The sequence below is a fragment of the Saccopteryx bilineata genome, chromosome 1 (genome assembly GCF_036850765.1).
Source record: "Saccopteryx bilineata isolate mSacBil1 chromosome 1, mSacBil1_pri_phased_curated, whole genome shotgun sequence".
In the NCBI taxonomy this organism is placed as follows: domain Eukaryota; kingdom Metazoa; phylum Chordata; class Mammalia; order Chiroptera; family Emballonuridae; genus Saccopteryx; species Saccopteryx bilineata.
In genome coordinates this window covers 23,326,778-23,345,452 of record NC_089490.1, presented here as the reverse complement: position 1 = coordinate 23,345,452, position 18,675 = coordinate 23,326,778, and the positions used below count along the sequence as shown (strand labels likewise).

The 18,675-nt window shown below is 45.0% G+C and overlaps 1 protein-coding gene across 2 annotated transcripts in view; it reads left to right on the top strand.

Moving 5' to 3' along the window:
- CLIC5 (chloride intracellular channel 5) overlaps positions 1-18,675 on the top strand; it is a 181,134-nt gene that overhangs the window by 62,856 nt on the left and 99,603 nt on the right. Inside the window, exon 1 of one of the 2 annotated variants that reach the window (XM_066251799.1) lies at positions 9,467-9,862. The exons of the other annotated variant lie outside the window; for it this stretch is intronic. Within the exon in view, the coding sequence (XP_066107896.1) occupies positions 9,800-9,862 (63 nt within the window). The 5' untranslated portion in view covers positions 9,467-9,799. Of the gene's footprint in view, positions 1-9,466; positions 9,863-18,675 lie in introns of those variants that run through there. 2 annotated transcript variants of the gene reach the window in all.

Sequence of the window (18,675 nt, the reverse complement as noted above, 5' to 3'; positions counted from 1 at the left end):
TCTTGTCTGTCTGTCTGTCTCTTTCACTAAAAAAAAAAAAAAAAAGAAAAGAAAAGAAAACTTTGATCTGCTTGGTCATGGGCATTTGCCCACTTCATCTGCACTCTGTGCCTGGCTGTATGAATGCTGGCTTCCCTCCCCAAGGTCCCTCACCTTGTGTCTCCCCAAACTCTTGCTCTCTTTAACACCTTGCCTTTGAATAACTCAAATAAAGGCTATCTCTGGTCAATTGGCAAGATGGGCTTGTTGGCCAAAGAAAATCAGATGTGTGAGTAAAAGTAATATGGTTCAACAGTCTTTAAAATTTTTGTTACACATATTATCTTGGGCCCTGTCTAAGGTTTTCTTAAAAAATATTCTTGTGTAATACTTGTATTTTTATGTGATCTTGCTGTGACTAAAGTATGAACTTTGCCATTAAGTAAGAATAATCACCAGAGCAGTCAATCCTGCCAGAATGCATGGTGATGCAACAGGCTATGACCTCAGACCCCTTTTCTCCTGGCTCCGTCCCCCATGGCTTTCCTTTCTCTAGGGGCTGGGTATTTGTTATTTTTGTGTGTGCCACCTCCCGTTTCCTTTTTCAGCTTATCTCTGAGTGTCTGTTGGGTTAAGCAGAGTAAAAAAGGGTTCCAAAATCCCTAAATCTAACCATTCCTTATCCAAGATGTCATCCATTGATTCCACCAATTCAATAAATATCCCAACGTCTTCCAACCACTTCCTACTTCACATACATAGTAAAGCATGGTGGTTAATAAGATGGGCTTTTTTTTTTTTCTTTTTTACAGAGACAGAGAGAGAGAGTCAGAGAGAGGGATAGACACGGACAGACAGACAGGGACGGAGAGAGATGAGAAGCATCAATCATCAGTTTTTCGTTGCAACACCTTAGTTGTTCATTGATTGCTTTCTCATACGTGTCTTGACCGCGGGCCTTCAGCGGACTGAGTAACTCCTCGCTTGAGCCGGCAACCTCGGGTCCAAGCTCATGAGCTTTTGTTCAAACCAGGTGAGCCCTCGCTCAAGATGGCGACCTCGAGGTCTCGAACCTGGGTCCGCAGCATCCTAGTCCGACGCTCTACCCACTGCACCACCGTCTGGTCAGGCAAGATGGGCTTTAATGATGGAGAGACTTGGGTCAGAATATCAGCTATGTTAACTATAATTACCCATGTGACCTTGGCCAAGTCACTTAGCCTCTTGATGTTTTTGCTTCCTCGTTTGTGAGATGGAACTACGGGGGCTGCCTCACTGGGTTACTGTGCAGAGGAAGTGAGATGAGCAGGGATGCAGAGCTCCTGGCACATGATGGGCTCTTAGTAAATGGTAACTATTATTATTGTTATCATTATTATTATTATATTATATAACTCTTTCCCATGTTTCAGTTCAAAGTTAGAATCCTTCTAAAACCCCCACATTCTATGTCTATCTCACTGATGTCAGCCTTTGAGTAATATAAGGGCAGAATCCCTCGACAGGTAGGTATTTCTTTGTTGAGTCCGTTAACAATGATCTATCGAGCATGTGCACTGTACTGGGAATTTTACCAGTTTGTTAAGAAGCTTATAGCAAGGGACCATTCCACTCTGTGAGTCATGCCAAAGAGACACAACACTGGCCTTCTGTCTTCAAGGAGCATTTACTCTTGTAGGAAAGGCATGACTCAACCCATGAAGGATTAATGCAGGAGCAAAGACTATTCATCACCAGGAGGAGATACACACACTGCATGCTCTCGGAAGATTCTAGAAAGAGCACAAGCAGTGGCTGGCACATGGCAGGCACGTCCAAAACACTGGTTGGAGGAATGAGTTAATAAATGATAATTTTTGACAAGAACCTTTGGCTTTAGGCCAGCCCACCCAGGCCTCTCCCTTTGCTGAGCACAAGTAGACGGACTGCTCCCTGGTACAGAGATCACTAGCAATGTTGGGCACACCCAAGGGCACATTAGTTTATGAAGAAATGACTAGAAATGCTAACACACCTCGATCCTCCCTACAGCTCAGTCTGTGACCTTATGCAAGTGTGATCCCTCTAAGACTCACCTCTTGTTGTCCACACTCACTTGGTCCTCCCACAGCAACACAATGTAGCTGGTGTTGCTGCAGCTGTCACCAAAATTTACCTTGAACCTCAGGCCCTTGGGATTGTTCAAGAGATCCCCTGTAGAGAATATAAGGGTGGAACAACTGAATATCTATAGAAATAGCTGCTACCCTGGGCGGAGGGAGTGGGTTCAAGTCAGTGTCATTAAATACATAAAAGTTGGAACTTGTTACTAATGATATGGTACTGGGTAAAGTAAGCATTTTTGGAAAAATCTCTCCATAGGAATAAACATTTCATAATAAGTGTTCTTTTATTATATATACACACATTCTCTCAGTCTAAATATGCTTATTTTGTTTTATTTTTATTTCAATGAAGGTTTGTTCTGTTTTATTGATTGATCATGATTGGGAGCACTAGGCCTCATGAAAAGTTTTTTGTTTCTTTGTTTGTTTTTGTTTTGTTTTTATCTAAGGGGGGGGGCAGACAGGGACGGACAGACAAGAGGGAGAGAGATGAGAAGAATCAGCTTATAGATGTGGCACCTTAGTTGTTCATTGATTGCTTTCTCATATGTGCCTTGACCAGGGGGCTTCAGCTGAGCCAGTGACCCTTTGCTCAAGCTGGTGACCCCATGCTCAAGGCAATGGAAAGATAAGATCTGATGTTAAGGATTTGAAGTGAAGGATGAGTGAAAAAAAGACATGGAAATAGAACCTCGTGGCTTTATATTTTTGATGCTTTTTAAAACATCTTGATAATTTAAAAATTTGCATGGAGACAATTCTTTTTTTGGTATACAATTCTATGTATTTTAACACATATAGAAATGTTTATAATCACTACCACTGAAAGGGTACAGAACAGTTCCGGCACCTGAAAAAATCCTTTTGTGCCACCCATTTGTGGCCAAGCCCTCTCTCACCCAGCACCTGACTGCTCCTTGTTTCCTCTCGTCCCTGTACTTCTGCCTTGGCAGCGTCCTTGGCACCATGACATAGAAATGGAATCATTCAGCAGGTATCCTTTTGAGACTGTCTTCTTTCACTGCGTATTGTGTATTTGAGATTTTCTGTATTTTGTACCTCTCCATTTGTTTCCATTCTGAAGTGGTATACCATTGTATGGATGGACGTGCCACTTTTTGTTTTTTCATTCATCCATTGAGGGACATTGGGGTTCTTTCCAGTTTGGGTCAATTATGAATTATGCTGCTATCAATATTTATGTACAGGTGTACAGGTGTTTGTGAGAACCTAGGCTTTCATTTCTTCAAGATAATCCCCAGGAGGTGTTAAGTGGGTCATTTGGTAAGTGTATGTTTGACTCTATGTGAAATTGACAAACTGCTTTTCAGAACGTTTATACAGTTTTGCATTCCTACCAACTATATATGGGAGTTCCACTCGCTCTTCATTATTGCTATTACACGGGATGGTTTTCTGCGTATGTTTCAATCATTGCAATAAGTATTTGTGGTGTCGCTTGAATTTACTTTTCTCTACTGAATGGTGAGGTTGATCTTTCCATGTGCTTATTTGCCATTGGTATGTCTTTTTCCCTTAAAGTGTTCAGATCTTATGGCCATTTCTTAAAAATTGTGGGTTTTTTTTTTATTTTTGAGTTGTGAAAATTCTGTACAAATTATAGATAAAAATAATTTATTTCCCCCTCTTCTCATTTGTGGAAGACATTGTATAGTATTGCTATTCTTTTCTTAAATGTTTTGTTGAAGTCATTAATGAAGACATCTGGGCTTGAAGTTTTAAGGGTTTTTCTTGGGAGAATTTTCAATTATGAATTCTATACCTTTAGCAGATACAGAAATATTCAGGTTATCTACTTCTTGAGTGAATTTTGTTAGTTTGGGTCTTTCAAGATTTGTTTTTTTCATCTATGTTTCTAATTTATGTGCAGAGAGTTGCCTATAATATTCCTTTATTATATTTTTATGTCTGTGGAGTTTGTAGTGATTTTCCATATTTTATATCTTATACTAGTAAAAAATATCTTCACTTTTTTTTTTGGTAAATCTATAGAGAAGTTTACCAATATTAGTGATTTTCCACAATAGCCAGCATCTGTATTCATTGATTTTTTCTATTGTTTTCTTTCTTTTCAATTTTATTAGTTTCTTTTCTTATATTTATTAATCTATTCCTCTATGCTTTGAGTTTAGCTAGCTGTTCTTTTTCTAGTTTCTTAAGGTAAAAGCTTAGATTATTGATTTAAGACCTTTATTTTTTTCTAAAAACAACATTTCAAGTAGAAATCTCTTTCTTGGTACTCATTTAACCACATCCGATAGAATTTGATATGTTGTATGTTCATTTGCATTCAGTTCAAAATACTGTTTAATTTTTAAAATTTCCTAAAAGTATTTTTTCTTGAGACTTTGTAATGAATTTCTTTCTTTCTTTTTTTTTTTTTTTTTTTTTTTTTTGCATTTTTCTGAAGCTGGAAACAGGGAGAGACAGTCAGACAGACTCCCGCATGCACGGGACCGGGATCCACCCAGCATGCCCACCATGGGGCAACGCTCTGCCCACCAGGGGGCGATGCTCTGCCCATGCTGGGCGTCGCCATGTTGCGACCAGAGCCACTCTAGCGCCTGAGGCAGAGGCCACAGAGCCATCCCCAGCGCCCGGGCCATCTTTGCTCCAATGGAGCCTTGGCTGCGGGAGGGGAAGAGAGAGACAGAGAGGAAGGCATGGCGGAGGGGTGGAGAAGCAAATGGGTGCTTCTCCTGTGTGCCCTGGCCGGAATCGAACCCGGGTCCTCTGCACACTAGGCCGACGCTCTACCGCTGAGCCAACTGGCCAGGGCTGTAATGAATTTCTTAATGTGCATTGATTCCTATATATTTAGATGTTGTCCTGAAATCTTTTTTTATGGATTAAATTAATTCTATTATGGTTAAAGAACATATTTTGTGTGGTTCCATTCTTTTAAATAGGTTTGTTTCATGACACATACGATCTATTTTGGTGAATGTCCCAAGTGTATTTGAAAATAATATGTATTTTGTTGTTAGTTGGGTGGGATAGTCTATAAATGTTCAATAGGTCAAACTAGTTGATAGTGTTGTTTAGGTCTTCTATGTTCTTGTTGTTTTTGTTTTGTTTTGGTTTTTTTTTTATCTACTTGTGCTGTCAATTGCTAAGAAGAGTATTGTAGTTTACTACTATAATTGTATATTTATCTCTCTTTTCACTAATCAGCTCGTGTTTCATGTATTTTGAAACTTTGTTATTAGGTAGGTACATATACGGTACTTTTATTGTTGTTATAGCTTCTCGATGAACTGACTCTTTTATCATTATGTAATATGCCTTTTTATCTCTGATAATTTTCTTGTTCTGGAATCTATTTTTGCTGATATTACTATAGCCACAAATTCTCTTTTGATTAATGTTTGCATGTATTTCATTCTCCATCATTTTACTTTCAGTTTATGTACATCATTATGTTTGTTTATTTGTTTGTTTGTTTGTTTACAGAGACAGAGAGAGAGTCAGAGAGAGGGATAGATAGGAACAGACAGACAGGAATCGAGAGAGATGAGAAGCATCAAACATCAGTTTTTTGTTGTGACACCTTAGTTGTTCATTGATTGCTTTCTCATATGTGCCTTGACTGTGGGCCTTCAGCAGACCAAGTAACCCCTTGCTCAGGACAGTGACCTTAGATCCAAGCTGGTGAGCTTTGCTCAAACCAGATGAGCCGGGGCTCAAGCTGGCAACCTTGAGGTCTCGAACCTGGGTCTTCTGCATCCCAGTCTGATACTCTATTCACTGCACCACCACCTGGTCAGGCTGTACATCATTATGTTTAAAGTGAAATTCTGTAACCATTATTGGGTCTTGGTATTTCTTTTATTAAGTCCAACAATCTACAATTTTTAATTGATGTGTTTGATCATTTTTATTTAGCATTGATATGGTTGGATTTAGATGTGTCATTTTATTTTTAGTTTTCTATTGACTCTTTTTTCTTACCTATTAGACATTAGATTTTTTAGACATTTCTTGCCATTATATTTTTATTTAGTGATTGGATTTTTATTGTATCTCTCTGTATAACTTTTTTTGTGTGTGTGATAGAGACAGAGAGAGAGAGAGAAAAGGACAGATAGGGACAAACAGACAGGAAAGGAGAGAGATGGGAAGCATCAATTCTTTGTTACAACACCTTAGTTGTTCATCCATTACTTTCTCATATGTGCCTTGACCAGGTGGCTTAGCAGAGCAAGTGACCCCTTGCTTGCTCAAGCCAGCAACCTTTGGGCTCAAGTCAGCAACCATGGGGTCATGTCTATGATCTCACACTCAAGCCAGTGACCCCGCATTCAAGCTGGCGAGCCCACACTCAAGCTGGATGAGCCCTCACTGAAGCCTGTGACCTTGTGGTTTTGAACCTGGGTCCTCTGCGTTCCAGTCTGACACACTATTTACTGCATCACTGCCTGCTCAGGCTCTGCATAACTTTTATAGTTGTTGCTATATACCTACCTTTTCTTAGTCTAAATAGAATTAATAGTTTACCACTTCAGATGAAGTATACAAACCACACAACTATATAAATCTCTTTACCTTAACTCTTCATGTCATATCACTGAGTTAGAATAAATTAATACTACCCCATATGTCATGTTGTAATTTTTGCTTTCAAAAATCATACAAAAGAATGGATGTCACATAGACTTCATGTCATATTTTCATTGGGGCCATGTTAATCTTTTCTTTATTGTTCAAAGTAAGCACTGAATATATTTTTGAAGTGCTTTTTTTGGTAAATATTTATCCAAAACTTACATCAAGTCTGTGAAACTATGATGATTAGAGGTATAACCTATGATCAAAGAAGTGTTTTCTCTGAACAAACCTAGAATTGATTCCAACCAATTATGCTTTGACATTAAGGGTAAAAAATTCTTCTTATCTTGAACTAAAGCAGAATTTAAAACTAGAAACATGCTCAGAAATATTTTTTGATCAAAGCTGACTTTTTTTGTGTGCAACATACAGGTTTATAAATTATCTGTAGGAATGTCCAAATGGGAAGTATAATCTAGAAATTAAAAGGGAACTATTTCATTTTCCAATAAGCAGCATATATTTGGAGAAGATGGAATAAAAGCCAACTCCACTGGGTTTGGGATGAGGAAAAGTAGAGGTCATACCATACATTGTTTAGATCATAGCCAAGAAAGTGATCGCATATGCAAAGCATCTTTTGTTTAAACAAAAACCTCGAAGATATTTTATTTATATAATTTTATTTACCTCTGCCACATCGCTATTGCAAATGTTGCCCACAGTCCAGAGAAGGAAAGTGATCAGTCCGTGCAGCATACAGGGAAGGTACCAGCCTCCCTCTGTGGCCTTGTCCTCTCCACAGTATGCAGCCATTGGCTCAGAATGTATAGCCATGAAGGTTTCTCTAAGGAGTTTGGTGACGTAAGCCCAAAACCAAGGAGGAGGAGAGCAATTAAACCGCACCTTGATGAAGCTATAGTGTACTCTGAGGGTTGCAAGTTGAGCTTGTTGACTGTTTCTTCAGGGAGAAGGAGACATTTATACTCGGAGGTTATGGGCAAACAGCCTGCCATCAGGGTTGGTCCAGATACCTTGCCATCTTCTCTGCCTGTCAGATACCTGACACTCAGGAAGGCTCAGCTGAAGCACCTCCTGCTATATGAGGCTTTTCCCGCTACCCACTCCGATGGTGGTGAGCAATATTCGCATACGTTGACTTACGTAGCCCTTCCGTCTGCTTAATTCATGTGGCGACCTTAGTGTTCCTGTCATGTGACTGTTATCCTGAAATGAATTTCAGTTTTAAGACAAGGGCAGTGTCTTGTTTCCCCAAAGTGACTTACCTTGCACGTATTCAGTTTGAGAGAGGCAGCTAGGAGAGTAGTTGAGAGCACAGGCTCAGTCTTCCTGTGTTCACATCCTGACTTCACCATTTCCTAGCTGGATGGCTATGGGCAAGTTGCCTAGTAATCTATACACTTGTTTCTTCACTTGTAAAATTGAGGATAATAACACTATTTGTAAAGATTAAATGAGTTAAGACATGTAGAGTAGTTAAAGTATTTTTCCTGGTACATAAACACTGTTACTTATTTTTATTATTAAATAATTTTTTATAAAGCTGTGAAACAAATTATATATGCAAGTAAGGCAAGAAAGAGCACAAACAAAATTAATTAAGAAAAAGGCAAAGAAAACAAACAGAATTTGACCAGATTCAAATGCATAAGACCTAGTGCTTATTTTTTTTAAAAAAATGAAGAGCTGTCACATAAATTGGTACAGCCACTTTGGAAAACCATCTGGTAGTGTTTACTCAAGAAGCACCATCTCATACAGTATAACCTAGCAATTCCACTCCTAAGTACGTACCTAACAGAAAAGTGGCCATGTACTCACCAAAGGATGTTTGATGCTAGAATGTTGTTGGCAGCAGTATCCATGGTAGTCATTAACTGGGAACTATGCAAATATCCATCAACAGAAGAATGGATAAATACGTTGTGGCAATGAAAATGGGTGGTTTACAACTTTAGGCAGCAGAATGGATGAATTTCACAAATGTAATGTAAGATTCCAAGCAAAAGTAACCTGTGTTGATACAAATCAGGTTCATGGTTACCCTGGTCAGGGAGAGAGGTGGAGAGACCAGCAGGAGCTTCCGTGGGTGTGACTAACATTTTTTTTTCTCATCTACTGTTGGTTTTTCATGGGTGGGTTCAGACTCTGAAAATTCATTGAACTGTACACTTAGAATATGTGCACATTTTTTTTTCTAAGTGTATCATGCTTCATGAAGAAACAAACAGAAAAGAGAAAAGAAACGAGTAGAAAAAAGAAAAGAATAAAAAGCAAAAGGAAGTAAAAAGAAAGGAAAGAAGGAACAAGTCCGGTAGGTTAAAAGACGCGGATCCTGGCTAGCTGGGCTGCACCTGACCCGGTTGGCTCACCCCTCTCCCTTACCAGCCGCCGCCGCGCCGGTCTCCGCCCCGCCCGCCCTCCTCTATTGGCCCAGCACGAGGATGGCAATGCCCAGTTTTCGGGGTCCTTTCCTTCCCTGTGCAGCTCCCCACAGCTTCTCTCCATTCTGAGCATTGCTAAGACAGGAAGGGGCTTTTCAAGTGGAGTACGCTGGTAGTATGTAATCTGAAGGAGGTAACGAAAGCTTCATCATTGAAACTTAACACTTAAAGTCATCCGTTCTCCACTTCTCCTTCCCGTGCTCTCGGACGGCCCCTGCGGGAGAGGCTCGTCCTCCCCTCTTTACCTTTCCGGGACATCCTCTGGGCCCGGTGGCGCTGACCGGCTGGGTGCCCTCCCGCCCCGCCCCGGCTGACCCCGCCCCGCGGCCGCAGGCTATTTTGGGCGCGCTGGCGGCGACCCGGGCTCTCCGACAGGCGCGGATCCGCGGCACCTCCCCGCAGCCTGGCACTTGTTGCTCCCAGGACCAGCTGCCCTCCCTGGACCTGGCTTTCCCCCTTGTCCTCTCCTGGTTTCTCTCCTTTCCATGTGATCACCCGGGACATTGATCTCTCAGACGTCGCTGTCCCCAGCTCGAGAAACAGATTAGGGGGGAAAGCCAAGAACAACGCCTCTCTGAAGGGAGGCCCCTCTGGGCAAGAGCAGGAGCGCAGAGCGCTGGCCTGGGCGCCGCAGAGGTGGCGCCTCCCCGGCCCGGGACGGTGGCCCTGGGCGCCGACGGCATGATGGACACGGCGACAGCTAACGGGGACGACAGGGACCCCGAGATCGAACTCTTCGTGAAGGTAGGTCAGCGTCTCGGTGTCCGCTGCACCTGCGGCACCTCCAGCCGGGCGCTCACGTGCCCCCGCGCGCGCGGGTCGCGCTGGGACGCTGGACCCTCCCCGGGGAGGACAGCCTGGCCCTTGCGGTCCCCTGGGTGGCCTTTCTGCAAGCCAGAGTCTGGCTTCAAGTCTCCCGGGCGGAATGGAGTCAGGTGCAAGCTGGCAGGTGGCTGTCTTCTTGGAGAGTTGGCCGGCAGTTTGTCAAAGCCGCGGGAGGACAGGCGGTCACCGCTGCGGGTCCAGAGCCCTGCCCTGCGCGATGTCGACTTTTCCTAAACGGCATCCCCAGGTGTGGGGAGATGGCAAGAACCTGGCTGGCGCCGGGAACCTATCTTTTAAAATTGGGGGTGAGGCGAACCGGAGGGGAGAATAAAAGGAAGCATTAGTGATAGAATTACCTTCGGTGAAGCAAAAATAACAATTCTTAAAATCCCCTTGCTCTCTATTACTCGGGGCTACTAAAAGAAGCGCAAAAGGAAACAAAGATATTTTCTTGCTTTGTGCCCTGCAAAGCAGAAAACAAACACTGCATTCTCCAACGTTATTGTTACTGTCCTAATCATGATCCTGCAGGGTAGTATCAGGACATGCTAAGGGTTCCGAAATTCGGAAAAGGTCCAGGTCAATATGGGTAGACTGGGATGAACATAAATGAAGTCGCCTCGCTCCTTAAGCAGAACAGTCTGGTGTCAAAGCCGCTCACTTCATTTGCAACCGGTAGGAGGAAGGATGGAGGCCTCGGCAGCGCTGCCGGTCCGCTGGTGTAATAAGAAAGAAACATTTGATCAGTCCTCCAAGCCGACACCGCAGAAGCCAGGAAACCTGAGGCGGCAGGAGAGTTGCCTCCAGGGCGGTGCAGACTGAGTCTCCAGGACTTGGGGGAGGGGGAGCCGGCAGGCTGCCTGAGAGCCAAGACCTTTCACAAAGGGGAATAAAACCTTAGAATGCAAACTTCCCCTAGGAATGGGGAGATCCCTGAGAAGGGAAGGGGTCCTTGGAATTTAAAAGGCACCTATATTCCCTGGGACAGGGGAAGTGGTCTGCCCCAGTTAGCCTAGTGTGCTACAAAGGTTTGTTAAATTTCTTCCAAAGGGTTTTTGCACTCTTTGCGTTTATGTCTAAAAAATTATCTGTAGAAATTACACCTGTCATTTAGTGACACTTGTTTTTCTCAGCCTGTTTCTCTCCCTTCAAATGTGGCTTCTGGTGTCCTCACTTGGTTCCTGGGACCCCTCCGGGTAGGATTTCCAGGACCTCTGGCAGACCCAGATAATGAAAGGCAGCTTGTCCCCTCCGAGGCTGGGTGGTGACCCGAACCTCAGCCTCCAGGCCTGCAGTCTAGGGAGTGATTTGAACAAAGCCAGGAGCCTTGCTGCTCTCCTTGAAGAAAGCTATTCTAGGACTTTCTCAGATTCCCTGGGAGCAGGTAGTTTCACAGTGTCAAGTTCCTGAAAGATATTTGAAACACAAATTGACTCTTTAGAAGCAAAGAAACCCTTTGGCCCACTACTAAGGTGTGGAGACCAATTCTACCTGCACCTTTGGAATTTCATGTTGGCAGCTTTGAAGGTTTTCTCCATTTATAGAAAATGCTCATTGCACAGCCCCTAGCGCCCCCAAAGAATTCTAAATCGCCCGTGTTGTCATGTGTTGGGTTTTTTTCCCCCTAAAGAAAAGTGATCCACGGGGGCCAGGCAGGCCTTCATAGTTAGCTAAAAAACCAGATTGATGCAGGGGACGAAAAATCAGATAAGAAAGCTCTTTTGACCACTCCTATCCTCCCACCCCTCTTTCAGCTTCTGGGTAGTTATCATTGACAGGAACTAGTAAAGGCTGAAAGTAATTGTGAGATGAGACACTGGCCATGTTTTGCAAGGTTTCATCTCAGGGAAGCAGTGGCCTGATTTATGAGATTAGTCATTCCCAGGCTTGAGGTTCCTCTTAGCTCTGTTATTCCCGTAGGAAGAGAGGCATTCTAGTGGCAGGTGTCAGCCCCCCGAGGGGCTTTTGCAGAGCAGGGTAATTGCAGGGGCCACACTCTAGGGAGCGTCCTGGGCGGGCTGGCCCCACCTGGAAAGGGCTGTGAAGTAGCTCATCTTCAACATTCCTGTGCAGCCACCATTCAACCCCGCCTGTCCACTGGGTGTGTCATACACACCCTCCGTCACCCAGAGAGTTTCAAGAACATACGATTCTGTCCCGCATCAATTGATAATCATTATCTGGTGCCACTGCAGCAACTGCTACTAAGAATAGTAATAAAGACAGCATTTTAAGACTTAGGAAGCACATTCAAATACTTGAACTCACTGGATTCCCCGTGTCCTTGTTCGTGAGCCTTATCCCACTCATGTGAAAAATGAAGGAAGCAAATAAACATGACTCACAGGAATCTGGTGAGACCTGCTGCTGTCAGAGCACACTGCGAGCTGCCGTTCGTTCTTCTTGTAACAACCTAGGGACAGAAGGATGATGGTTACTTTCGTTTTAGGGTTGAGCAACACGTGCTCACAGCGGGTCTGTGAAATGCCCAGAGTAGAGAGGGTAATAACATTTAGTTCTAGACCTCAAATCAAGAGGTTCAAACTGTAAATTTCTTGCTCTTTTCTAAACACCCATATTTCAGGCCTTGTACCTTCTTCTGTCGAGTCAGGCTCTCGAGTGCCATCCGAGATGACAATTATTGATAGCTTCCTAATCCTTCTAATGTGGTCATGGCGTGCTGCTCAGGAGTCCAGTCATCCCTGCTCTGCATGCAAGACTCCCCCTGCCAGCAAACATTCTGATGGTGACTTTTAAGAGATGCTTTTCATTTCTTCGTCTATAACAAGAAAGGTTTGAGCAGATGAGCTCTGACTCTGTTGTTCTATAATATCCATGCACGGGGCAGAGGTTTGGTGACACCAGACCTGAGTTAAGCGTTGTCTCTGCCTCTAGTTAGCCGAGTGGCTCTGAATGAATTACTTAACTTCTATGAGTTAAGAAGAAGGGAAGAAGTGGAAAGGGTAAAATGATCCGACCCTGTGTCTCCACAGATCCCTCTTAAAACCAGAGGGTGGTTGTAAGTAAAGTGACCCTATAATTCCTTGTCCAAATCAAGACACTTCTGAGAGTGAAGGGGGTTGCTAGCAATAATTAGACGGGGGCCACAGGTGTCCTTCTGGAATTGTTCAGGGCCAATCGGGATGTACGGCCACCCTAGTTACAAAAATACTGTCACCACAGTCTTACTGTCGGGATTCCACAGGAGCAAATAGGTGAAAGTGCTTTCTTTGTAAATGGAGACTTGCTATAAACATGTGGAAATGGAATAAGGATATGATGTCCACAGCGCATAGAACTTTTCTTGATCTGCAGCTCCCCGATTTGCCTCAGGAAACAAAAGCCTGGCTCCCTCCTCAGTTGCAGGGCTATTTTGAGCATGAATGAGATCATATGTGGCTTGGACTTTGATCCTACAGGGAGGACGACAGGTTAGAGAATAGATAGTTGGCAGTAGAGTGGTTTATTGAAAGAAAAAAGAGCAAGGAAGTAAAAGCAAAACAGAAAGTGATTTGGGAAGACAAACACAGGATGTGCTGAGTAGTTAGATCAAGACAGCCCTGACCGCTGTGCTGACTCCCCCACCCCCACCCCACCCCTGGACCCCAGATGTAGAAAGCCATCGAAGTGAAGTGACGATGGCAGATCAATTAGCTACAACTGTCTCTTGGGGCCACGAGTATGGGTTTCAACAGAAACCGGTGGTTCTCAGCCTCGGCTACATATGTAAATTGTTTGGGGAGATTTTAAAACTCCTGATGTCTGGCTGCTCCCCTGGCCAACTTCATCCAAGTGCCCACGTGTGGGACCCAGAAACAATGTTTTCCCCCTACCCCCAAGCTCGACTCTAGTGGAGAGCCACTGAGTCAGCATCAGAGGCAAGTCTGCTGGCAGGCAGCTTCTGCTGCAGCCGAGATAGGTGGATTAGGGTCCAGAACTTGCTGCAGCCCAGGGGCATCGTGATCAAGAGCGTTATAGACAGACAGCCTGCACCCCGTGGGTGCTCAGTCAACAGATGCTGACAGACGGGAAAGCCCTGTCCACAGGACTCCAGAACAATCAGTGCCCGGGTCGGTCTAGTCCAATAATCATCAGTTCAGCGCAGGGGAAATAGAACAGAGTCCCGCTGATTGTCTGGTGGAAATGACTAGTCCTTTCACTTACTGAGTGTTTCAAAAGGCCCTAACAGCGGTACAGGGACAAGTCAAGTCACGGTGACCCACGGTGTGGACATCTGACTCCCAGAGCAGACAAGACCCGGTCTGTGGCTTCCCTCTCCGACTCCTGCTCTCCGACTCCTGCTGTCCCCTGGCTGCCTGGCCGCCGTGGGCAGCTTGCCTAAGCAGGGGCTCACTAGGTTTTGACATGTGCTTCGACACCATCAGCAACTGTTTTTCTTTCCCACTACCTCCAGGTCTGGGTCTGCAGTCAGTACCCCCATACACAGATTCAGCTTCCCTGCTACGTCAGTGAGGGTGTCTTCCCCTGGTAACACACCCAGGGCAGGGCTAGTGTCAAATGTCGTGATGCACGTGCAGATGCTGGAGTTCCCTGTCGGTGAGCTCAGCTCCTGCCTTCCTCCTGAACTGTGTTGTTTGTCTCAGTGTTTGTTGACTCTCTCCACCCACCCAGGGCAGAGTCCATCGATTTAGACAAAACCAAAGCTTCCCATTTTTAGTTCCATTTGAGTTGTAAGGTGCGAGGCCCGTGTTAGCGGTGGCAGGAGATGCAGTGGAGGAATGTCAGGCTGTGGATCATCTGCTGTGTGGCCTAGGACCAGCTGCTTGGCCTCTCTGGGCCACAGTTTTCTTACCAGTGCAATGCTAATAATGGCAATACGTATTACACAGGGTTCGTGTGAGCCCTGAACGAGCTGCGTTGAACTCTGGGGTACAAATAAAGCCTCCCCTTCAGACCCAGTATAACCCAAATGGTAAGAAGCTAAGCCTTGAGCTTCCCTCCCTTGATATGACCAAGAAGTCAGAGACTCGGTCCTGACGCCCGGCCAGGTGGCTGGAGCCAGGACACAGACCCCTGGGAGCCGGAGCAGACTGCAGCCCTCCTGGGTCTGACCGCCTATGACCAGGCTGCTGCTCAGACAGCGGGACACTCCAGAAGCCGCGGTCCCGGGTAATGTGGTTGATCTGACAGCCGGGCGAGTGCGAATCCCTGACCAATCATTCAAAACAGTTCATCCAGGGGAGTTCTCACAGAGCTCCGAGGGCTGGGCCAGGACGCGCCAGACCACTGCGGTGCTGCACAGGCCCCTTATCTCTCTGCCGCATGGGGAACTAGTTTAGGGGGCGCATTTCCATCCTGTCACTGGGCTCTAGGCAGGGCCTCCCCAGGCTTCCCTAAAGGTGTCTATAGCTTTGACCTGCAGGTGAGGAAGAAGGCCCTGGAGTCTCGGTCCTTTCGTTCCAAAGGACCCCCTGGGCTCCTTGTGCAGGTGTTCCCGCCCCCTCCCCAGCCGCCTTCTGGCTCTGCTTGGCTATGGTCGCTCTCACAGGAAATATACACGCGTGTTTACATGTGTTATCTATCTGGGCAATACAAAAACATAGCAGGTTCTCAATATCTGCTAGCTTTTAAAATGGTTACCAAGGAGGCATGGTCAGCTGTCATTGTCATCAAGGCTGGAGGCTGAGAAATAGTGAAGAAGTCAGGTGTTAAGCCAGGGTTTCCTGGAGATGTGAGTCAGGGTTAGGGCTTCTCCCCACCCAGGGGCCCCAAGACCTGCCCCCGCCGGCGTCCTGAGGGGTCAGCGCCAACTGCTGAGGGAATTTCCCTGCCAGCCCTCTGAGTGAGACTCTACTTTGGAAACTCACGTATTTACTCAAGGACTGACTATCTTAGCTCTGAACTGTGAAATTCTTTAAAGAGAAATAAGATAGTCTGTTGTCAGAACTGAAATGAATCTTTTCCAGGAAGCAGAAATGGAATTGTTAACTCTAAGAAGCAACTCCAGCTCCACTGGCCTAGGACGAGTCTTTGAGTTATATTTACTATGCAGGCACGGTGGACAAGGCCAGGCCGAGGGTGCTCAGCCTTGGCCACGTGAGAAAGTCACTGCCAAGCTTCTTTACATAAACTCGCCCAGGTCCCAACCCCAGAGACCCAGAGTCAGGCCTGGGTGAGGCCAGGCATCTGTGTCCTTAAAAATCTACTCCTGGGGGATTCTGGGATTCATCAAAGACCGTGGCCCTGACCATGGGTGAATAAGGTACCCAGGGGGCACCCAAGGGCAAGATGAAGTCCAGTCCCCACTGGAGTCAAGCGTTTCATAGGATGGAGGAGGCTGAGGCCAGCGTGCTTGTGAGCATGAATCACCCCAGATGAACCGCAACAAATCAGAAAAGGGAAAAATAGAATGCTTTTGACCTTTCTTTTATAACTCACTTTTATTCCTTTGTAATTTTTTTTTAAGACAGGAGAGTGACAAGTAATTTTAAAAGCTAGGCATGAAGGAAATGTTAAGATAAAGAACTTAGGGAGTTAGGGATTGAAAACAGTCAATCTATCAACCGGTCATCAATCCATCATCAAGCAACCAGTTCACAAACATGTATTAACCTACTTGGAGAAACCGAAAGCTGGGAGCGGGGATGGGAGATCAAAGAAGATGCGGTCCCAGCCGTCCATGCGTTTGCCGCCAAGGAGAAGAAACGCCAGGAAGCCCCAGGACCACGTGAGCGGCAGGACAGGAAATGAAGGGCTCAAGTGAGGGGACCGGTGTGGCTTGAATAAGGTGTCCATGCCTACTCTTGGGGAAGGCAGGACTTGAGTTGTGCTTTTCAAGTTCATTAGGATGCACAGAGTGGGTACCATGCCAAGTCCAGCGATAGCACGGAGGGGAGGACGTTTAGGGCCCAGTAGGTATACCAGGTTGGCTGAAGAGAATGGTATATGGAGGGCACAGTTAGAAATAAGAGTTATTTAAAAAACAAAAAACATGCAAAGGGTTTTGAATGGCCGGCAAGTGGTTTTTGCTCCCTTGTATAGATAAGTAATGGGGAGTACGTAACCAAGGTTCCACACAGGGTAAGAGCTTGATTTGGTCCCAGTTTAGAAAGGTTCATATGCTGTGTTGCACGATGTGGTAGGAAGACCTATGAACTCAAAGTAGGAAGACTTGGATTCCAGGTCTGGCTCTACCACACATTGTTTATGTGCAACTTTTTCAAGTTCCCTCTTCTGTAAAATGGGACCAACAATCGTAAAATCATAGAATTTCTGATTTGGAGAAAGCTCTTAGAAGTCATTTAGTTTGGCCTCTTAGCAGAAAAATCCACAGTCTAACACTTTGGGATATATATCATAAGGATTTAAAGAAGAGAAATAAGATAAAATGTGGGCTGCTGCTGTTTTTGTTCTTGCTCTTATGACTGTCTTTGCTGTGACCACAGCAGGCTACAGAGCCTCCAGGCAGAGAGGAAAGAGGAGGATTCTTACAGTTTTCCTGCCAGGAAGTGATAATGAGCCCATACTAAGTCTGAAAGGAAGAGTGAGCTCTAAAAGAGTGATGTGAATACAAAATCGGGCACAGGCCTTGGAACAAACATGTGCAAATGTGTTTTCTGGTAAATTCACCTTGCGAGAGACTGGTTTCCATATTTGGAATGATGACACCATTGATGGGCCTAACCATTATTGTCAAAGATCTTATGAGTGGACTGAGTGCAGATAAACGGACTGAGCTTGACCTTTCAGGTTCCTTTTAACCATGAAACCCTATGAGTGTCTGATAGAAACAGAGTTGTGGCCCTGTCCGGTGGCTCAATGGATAAGAGGCATATGCAAGTCCTGGGTTCTCCCCAGTTAGGTGCACAGGAGAAGTGGCCATCTGCTTCTCCCCCTTCCATCTCCTTACCCTTTCCCCCTTCTACAGCCAGTGGCTCCATTGGTTCCAGCATGGCCCATGGAGCTAAGGTACATAAGCCTCAGGTGCTAAAAATAGCACAGTAATGGAGCATCGGCCCCAGATGAGGTTGCTGGGTGGATCCCTGTTGGGGCTCATGCAGGAGACTGACTCACTATCTTCACTCCTCTTAAAAAAAAGAAAGAAAGCAAAGCTGTGAGGAAGGGAGTTGTCACTGAGGATAATACAGCTTTAAAACTGTCTTGTTTGATGTGAAGGCAGACCAGGTAAGTGCAGATGTCCATTAAGAGTGTTGAAAAATCAGAACAATGAATGAGGGGAAGGTCAAGACTAAGAATGTGGATTTGAACTTCTGCTTAGAGTGAAATAAGTTGAAGGAATAACTTCCCTGGAGGAAAAAGCGAGGAGAAGGAATAAAGAAATCAGGAACACGCTTTAGAAAATGTCCATTTAAGCTGATTTAGCCAAGGTGATGAAGAAGTGAGCAGAGAGGCAGGAGATGAATGTAACGTCCCAGAGGAAGGGAACTCTGTGAATAGTGGCCCACGTAGAAGCAGGAAAAGGCAAGATGTGTCGCAGAGGAACTCAGTGTTCTGCTTGGCTGTGGTGAAGGGTGTGTACCGGCATGTTGGGAAGGTAGACAGAGATGTATGTTAGGGTCGGATCCTGAGGCACCTCTGACGCCATGCTGAGCAATTTTGGACTGTTCCTTATGACGCAGAGGACTGCATGTCTTACCACATGCTTGTGGAGCAATGCAATTACATTTTAATAGAGAGGAAGTGCTTAATTATGTAAAATTCTGTGCCTGGTGCTGTTGCATTCATAGGGAGGTATTTTGTAGTGGGAGGTC